Raw genomic sequence first — 8,299 nt, forward strand, 5'->3', positions numbered from 1 at the left:
TTTAGAGATTTTAGTTTGACATTTTCCATTTTGATTTAGTTTTAGTAATTTAATTATGTGCTTTGTTATTTGCATCAGTTATTATTATTATTTTATTTTGGGTTTAGTTGTCAGTTTATTTTATTTGTACTTCGGTATTTTAATAATACATAATTTTTAATAAACAATATTTTTAAATAAATAAATGTAATAATATTTTAAGTATTTTTAGTACTTTACTACTTGTTTTATTTCAAACAGTTGCCAGTGCAACATTTCCAATTTTCATTTTTAAGTTTACATTTTATACATTTTACAAATACATTTTTAATAGGTTTGAAAGACAATTAATGTCTGTTATATTATCAAATTAATGCACTAGCACTATTGGATGAGAACAAAACATGCACTGAATCGATGCATGACTGTATTGTCTTCTGTAGAGCTATTTAACAGCTGATGAATTAGTTTCATAATTAATGCATTTTGCAACAATAACATCTGTATAGTATGAAGCGCTTTAGAAATAAATATGAAGAATAGCCTAGTTTTAGTAACAACCCTGGCTCAAAAAAACACATTTTAGATGAAAAAGCATGTTAGGATTCATGTTGCGGTTCTTTGTCTGTCATTAGAGAATACTCTGGAAAGCGGATCATTAACACACACACACACACACACACACACACACACACACTGTTTCTGCAGCTCACACGTATAAGGTGTCGGTGAGAACGGGAGACATGTACGGAGCCGGCACCGACGCCAATGTGTTCCTGACCATCTACGGAGATCTGGGAGACACCGGAAAACGCAAACTCAGCAAATCTGAGAGCAGCGGCAACAAGTTTGAGAGAGGAGCCGTAAGTCCTGAAAGCAGTTACTCTTATATCTCACTTCAGAGGCATTTCCTGTAGAGAACCAATAGAACAGAACCTTTCTGACTCCAAGGTCAAGTATTGTTCACAATGATATGAAGGTCACTGTTCTTCAGGGATACTGCTCTTATTAACCAAGGAATCTGCCTCATTTACTGGACATTTGCAACTGTATTATTTATCTTATTGCTATATATTTTAGAGCTTGGAATAACTAGAAAAATACATATTCATTATAGAAATGCCATAATAGAAATCATATAGTTGTATATTTATAATGAGGCTTCTTCAAATATCCAGATTCCTCCCCAAAAAATCGATTGATAATAAAATGATTAATAATAAATACTAAGCGGTGTTATTTTAGTATCAGTGAGAAAATGCTTTTTAGTAGTGCTGTCAAATTATTAACCACATCCAAGTACTACTGTAATATGTGTGTGTGTGTGTGTGTGTGTGTGTGTGTGTGTGTGTGTGTGTGTGTGTGTGTGTGTGTGTGTGTGTGTGTGTGTGTGTGTGTGTGTGTGTGTGTGTGTGTGTGTGTGTGTGTGTGTGTGTGTGTGTGTGTGTGTGTGTGTGTGTGAGTGTGTGTGTGTGTGTCTGTGTGTGTGTGTGTGTGTGTGTGTGAGTGTGTGAGTGTGTGTGTGTGTGTGTGTGTCTGTGTGTGTGTGTGTGTGTGTGTGTGTGTGAGTGTGTGTGTGTGTGTGTGTGTGTGTGTGTGGAGTGTGTTTGTGTGAGTGTGAGTGTGTGTGTGTGTGTGTGTGTGTGTGTGTGTGTGTGTGTGTGTGTGTGTGTGTGTGTGTGTGTGTGTGTGTGTGAGTGTGTGTGTGTGTGTGTGTGTGTGTGTGTGTGTGTGTGAGTGTGTTTGTGTGAGTGTGAGTGTGAGTGTGTGTGTGTGTGTGTGTGTGTGTGTGTGTGTGTGTGTGTGTGTGTGTGTGTGTGTGTGAGTGTGTGTGTGTGTGTGTGTGTGTGTGTGTGAGTGTGTGTGTGTGTGTGTGTGTGTGTGTGTGTGTGTGTGTGTGTGTGTGTGTGTGTGTGTGTGTGTGTGTGTGTGTGTGTGTGTGTGCACATGTATGCATCATCATATATATATATATATATATATATATATATATATATGTAAACAATTAATTGTCATGAAGTGTTTGGCATTTGTATTTTTCTTTAATATTTAAGTGTTTTTTTATATGTGTTTTAATATTTTACATTTATACTTTTATGTATTTAATTTTTATATTTTAATTTGATTTAAAGTATTATTTTTGTTTTATTACATCAAGTTAGTTACATTACATCAAGTGCTATTAAAATTATTACATAATTATATATATATATATATATTATATATATATATATATATATATATATATATATATATATATATATAATATATATTATATATATATATATTTTAATTTTATTTTAATGGAATTAAAAATGTAAGATTTTATTTCAAATTTCAACATTTTCTAAATTATAAAAATCCTGATAATAATAATTTTAAATTTTTAAAATGGCTTCAGAACAGGGTTATAGCTATTAGAGACGTGACAATGAAAAACATTTATGTAGAAAAGTGAGCTATTATCATCCGTAAAGCATGAAAGCTGTTTGTGTTCAGGTGGACAAGTTCAGCATCGAAGCCGTGGATCTGGGTCAGGTCTATAAGATCCGGATCTGTCACGATAACTCTCTGGCCGGAGCGGACTGGTATCTGGATCAGGTGGAGGTGGTGGATGTGGAGACGGAAGAGGTCTACATGTTCCTCTGCGAGCGCTGGCTCTCCACCAAGAAAGAGGACAAGCGCATCGACAGGACCTTCTTTGTCAAGGTGACGCAAATAAAGCCTTGCTGAATAAATGAAGGGAGGGAAGTAGTGCTAAAACATTGGATTCGGTCAATCACAGTAATCGCACATTTAACTCCAAATGCATTGAAATAAAGAAATGCGCACACTCTTCTGTTTTAATTCGGTCATTATAGTCTTTATACTGGCATGTTTACCAATCCCAGTGAACCTTACGACCTTAAGAGACATATATCAGGAAATATATCATGAACCGCAACTTCTAACATGAGCCTCGTGCTACAGAAGAGATTAATAGGGCACTTTTACTCACTTTAAACCACTATTGAGTGTTCGTGTCGCTCATTTCAGATTAACATTAACTATTATGAAAAATCCACATTTTAAGAAAATCACATGCAAAACATATTTTGTTTGTTATAGTCTATAGTGCTTATCGCTGTGTAAAAGCACATAGTTCGTGACGTTACTACAATCTCCTTTCTGAAGTTGCCGGGTATACATTCAGAGTATTAGGACCTGATTTGGTTTTTATGAAGTGGTTTTAAAAGTAACCCAAAAAACGAGACCCATGCACAGCATTTTTCTCGCGGAAAACCGTGACCATGGCAACGCTGCTTCACTGTATCCTTACCACAGAGATAAAACCTGATTCAATTGCGTTAAAAAAATAGGAACGTGTTTTTTGGTTTTTTATTAATTGCATGCATTAATGTTGACAGCGCTAGCATTTAACACAGCGTCTCATCCAGACCCGTTTCTGAGGAACATGATGCAAATATATCAATCTAAAATTCAAGAAAAGAGCTCGGAAATCACCCTCTAATAAACATCCCTGGAGCACAGAAGCACAGATATATCTGTAGTAATACACACTGTATGAAGCACAATTATACATTTCTCTTCTATGACAAAAATCATTCGGATATTAAGATCATGTTCCATGCTGTTAATATAAAACTTTCTGATTAGTACCATGCATTGATAAGAGCTTCATTTGGACAACTTTAAAGAGGATTTCCTCAATATTGATATTTTTGCTCCCTCAGTTTCCTTGATCGTATTCACAATCAAAATATTTCTTTCTGTTTGATACAGTAATGGCATACGGTGATCCTTGGATCAGTTGATTTGCTGTTAAGTTTTTTTATTAGCCCTAATAGCAACGGCGTAATCCAGTGCCGTGCTTTTCTTTTAGGGATACGAGGGCGAGAGGAACCCTCAGAACGCGAAGAAGAACGTGCAGAACTCTAAAGCAGGTCTGGACAGCAACATGAACAAGAAGAAGAAGAAGAAGAAGGCCGTTATTATGGAGGAGGGTCCGAGTAAGACGATGCTTCATTGCAGGGATTGGTCCTGAAGTCTGGGACGGACGGAGACGGCTCGTTTAGCGCTCAGCGTCTGTGTCTTGGCAGTGATCCCCTACCACTTCATGGTGTCCACCGGAGACGAGCGAGACGCCAGCACCACCAGCCGGGTTTACATCATCGTCATCGGGCCCAACGACATTGAGACGGAGCGGCTCTGGCTGGACCTGACCGGCGGGAAGACCTGCTTCGCTGCCGGAGGAATGGAGCACTTCATATGTTACGGACTCGACGTGGGTGAGATCAAGAGAGTTGAGGTGAGGTTGGATCAAAAACACTGGAAAAATGGTCTTTTTCTGTGTGAATAACAGCAATCGCTCCGCTCTTCAGTGGCACGTGATCCTTCAGAAATCATCTGTTGGCAGCAAAACATTTCTGATTGTTAAAAAACAGTGGCGCCGCACAATATTTTTTGTGGAAACGGAGATGCATTTTATTTTTAAGGATGCTTTGATAAATGTAAAGTTCATTTGAAATCAATCTTTTGTAACATTATAACAGTCTTCACTGTCACTTTTTTGATCAGTCCTTTCTAAGTTTTGTCTTAACCAAAACTAACTTGAAGTGCAATGAATGAGACGTTTTTTTAAATAATGTGAAATGTGAAAAAAAAATTTAGTTAAGTAGTAAAATAAAATAAAAGTAGTAGAAAAATATACCAAAGCAATATAAAAATAACTAAAACAAATAAATTTTAACTTAATACATTCTAATTAATAAAAACTATATAGACAAAATAGTTCAAAATATCAACAAAAGTATATTATTTAAACTTTAAACAGTAGTGTAATGTCTGAACTAGAGGTGTGCAAGATTGACAAAAATAATATCTCTATATTTTCTGGGATGTTATCGATAACGATAGTTAAATGTTATTTTGCTGGCATCTTAAGGACTGCTGTGGACGGCTGACTGAGGTTTTTGATTTTATTCATATTATAAATGCTGAGAAATTATTTTTTCCAATAAGTTTAAGCTATTTTCTGTTTTATGGGCATTTTTACCATTTTTCTAAAGGTGTCCAATTATAAATTTAGTCAAATTCGTACATTTAATCAGTGAATTAGAATAATATTAGAATAATAAGGCTGTTACCAAGCAAATGAAATAATTCTAAACAAAATTCATCTTTGTCATGCGTCTTTAATGCACGTTTTGAATGCATTTAACCTGCCATTACAAATGCATAAATAATTTTTGATATTAAACGTTTAATACCAATATTTGAAGATTAAAGGATGTGAAATTAAAATCCGAAGTAGGTGGCAGCAAGTCACTGTCAGTGAGTCATCGTGAGTGAACCAAATCATTTAAACGGTTGATTCATTCAGGAACGAATCACTGTCATGTTGCCCAGAGACGCAAAACAACGCTATGATTGTGTCTGGCATTATTTTAACGTCAAAATAGCGCTAAAACGGGCAATAGACTGTCTCTTAAAGGAACACGTAATTTTGTGGGGAAATCCGCTCATTCTCCAGCTCCCCCAGAGGTTATAAGTGGAGTTTTACCGCTTTGGATTCCATCCTTTTAGCATAGCTTAGCATAAATCATTGAATCCAATTGGACCAGTAGCATTGCGTGACCAAAGAGTTTTGATATTTTTCCTATTTAAAACTTGACCCTTCTGTAGTTATATAATGTGCTAAGACTGCCGGAAAATGAACAGTTAAGATGATTAGGAAGCGTTCGCTGCGTGACATCGCTGCTCCTGCGGCAAACTTTCTTGATTATTATGTTGGCATGAGAGTATAGTTCCTAATCACATCAGCCTAGAAAATCACAACTATAGTACACCGTATAACCACAGAAGAGTTCGTTTTGGAGGTGATGCTACTGGTCTAATTGGATTCAGTGATCTATGCTAAGCTACGCTAAACTGTTATCGCCAAACCCAGAGTTCGGCTGAATGGATTCCAAAGCGGTAAAACTCTGGGGGAGATGGAGAATGAGCCTATTTCCGACAAAAGTGTAGCGTTTCTTTCATCGACTCCTTGCTTATTCTAGAAAAGCGTCAGGAACCGCTGTGTTTGCGTGTGATAGCTGATGCAGAAACTCTCCGTCCTCAGCTGGGTCATAACGGAGCGACTCCAGAGAGCTGCTGGCTCGTGGACCAGATGTCGGTGGCCGTTCCCACCAAAGGCATTCAGTACAACTTCCTGTGCAAGTGCTGGCTGGCCAAAGACAGAGGAGACGGTCTGACGGCCAGAGTCTTCAACATACTGGACGCCACCACGATCAGCATCATACGCAAGGTCCAGCCGCTCGCTCACTTCCCGAACAAACATTTGTCATGTTCACGTCTTTCTTTCTTCAGTCGTTTTTTGAGATAAACATTTCAGGATTTCTCTCCATGTAACGGACTACACCGAGTTTGCAAAATGCAGCTTCAAATCGATCAATTAATAATTTTTATTTATATAGCGCTTTTAACAACACAGGTTGCATCAAAGCACTGAACAGTTTAAAATAGAAGAATACAATGATAGGGATGTATAATGAAGAGATTGAACAATTTGTTATTAAATGCAGAGGCGGTCTCTGGAATCAATTCAATGATAATCACTAGAAGTTAAGTGTCCAAAGCAAGACAGAGGAACCAAAACCCCATCCATACAGAATGGAGAAAAAAACCTTGGGAGAAACTCAGTGTTACAGAGTGTGTCTGCCTCCCGAACAGAGTTAGGGAGATTGTTCCAGAGTTTAGCTGCTAGATAGAAGAGGATATTCTAGGTATTATCAAACGGCCAGAGTTTATAGGTAATTAATAAGATTTTAAAATCTATCTGATGTTTGATAGGGAGCCAGTGCAGTGTTGACAGAACCGGGCTAATGTGCTCATACTTCCTAGTTCTAGTAAGGACTCTAGCTGCTGCGTTTTGGACTAGCTGAAGTTTGTTTATTAAGCGTGCAGAACAACCACCCAATAAAGCATTACAATAATCTAACCTTGAGGTCATAAACGCATCAATTAATATTTCTGCATTAGAGGTTGAAAGCATGGGTCGTAATTTAGATATATAAAAAAGAATATAATCCAGAATCAGTTTATCCTCGAGCGCTCGTCTCGTCTTCTTGATGATGGTAGAAGGAAAGACGTGTGGGTGTAGATGGCAGGGCTGATGTTCTGGATGTTGTTCAGGTGGTTTACGAGGTGACGGTGGTCACCGGAGACACTCAGAACGCAGGAACAGACACCAACATCTTCATAACCGTGTTCGGAGTCAACGGCAGCATGGAGGAGGTGCTCCTCGCCAAACACGAGGACCGGTGCGTCTTCACCATCAGTCACACCTTTTGATTCATTATTTTCACATTTTCTGCTTTCCTTTTGATTTTAATGTTTTTTGTCATTTTTATTTGTATTTATTTTGAAAGAAATTCTATATAGCTTCCGGTTTATTTACATCAAGGGAAACGGTCGACTCGGCTGAAATACAATAAGTTATAATCTTTCACATAACATTTATTTTATTTCAAAGAACAGTCTTTTACTTTTAGTTTCTTTTTTAATATTGCGAATTGCTTTTTATATTCATATTTAAAATTTTTGCTGGAACGTTGATTGATTGAGTTTTTGTCATGCGTATTAATATGTATATATTTACTGTATATACTGTAATGCTTTTCTCAACAAAAATCTGAAATGTTGCCATAGCAACTTAGCTGAAGTAAAATTAATGTTTATTAAATAAACTTCATTAAATTCTGAAGTTTATTTATTTCTTATAGTCTTTACTATTTTTTTATATTATTTAGTGTACATTTTTATTTTATTTGCAGCAATGACATCTGAATAGTTTGTTTTTTATATTTTTTCACATTTGTTTTATTATTTTCCATTTGTTTTAATTTTGTGTTTTTTATTGAGTGTAGGTTTTAGTTATTTTACAACATCAAGATAAACTAAATGAAAGTGAAATGTTACTAACTGAAATTATATTATATATATATATATATATATATATATATATATATATATATATATATATATATATATATACATACATATATATACGTATATATATATATATATATATATATATATTTTTTTTTTTTTTTTTTTCCATATTTATATATAATCAATTTTTTTCTTAGTTAATTTTATTTCAAATAATGGAAATGATAAATAATGGAAAAATGTATTTTAAGTTTGCATTTTTGTAATGTGTATATATATTTATTTTTATTTATTTATTTTTATTGTATCTACTTAAATTTAGCCTACATTTTTGTTTGTTTCAGATAAAATTTCCCTAGAGTTTTTT

The 8,299-nt window shown here is 35.5% G+C and overlaps 1 protein-coding gene across 1 annotated transcript in view; it reads left to right on the top strand.

The window, feature by feature from the left end:
* Window positions 1-8,299, top strand: part of loxhd1b (lipoxygenase homology PLAT domains 1b) — a 38,469-nt gene that overhangs the window by 23,832 nt on the left and 6,338 nt on the right. Inside the window, 6 exon segments of the mRNA XM_043246209.1 lie at window positions 688-842; window positions 2,479-2,688; window positions 3,863-3,989; window positions 4,080-4,288; window positions 6,101-6,286; window positions 7,174-7,301. Of these exon segments, the coding sequence (XP_043102144.1) occupies window positions 688-842; window positions 2,479-2,688; window positions 3,863-3,989; window positions 4,080-4,288; window positions 6,101-6,286; window positions 7,174-7,301 (1,015 nt within the window).

This window comes from Puntigrus tetrazona, chromosome 8 (genome assembly GCF_018831695.1).
Source record: "Puntigrus tetrazona isolate hp1 chromosome 8, ASM1883169v1, whole genome shotgun sequence".
In the NCBI taxonomy this organism is placed as follows: Eukaryota; Metazoa; Chordata; class Actinopteri; order Cypriniformes; family Cyprinidae; genus Puntigrus; species Puntigrus tetrazona.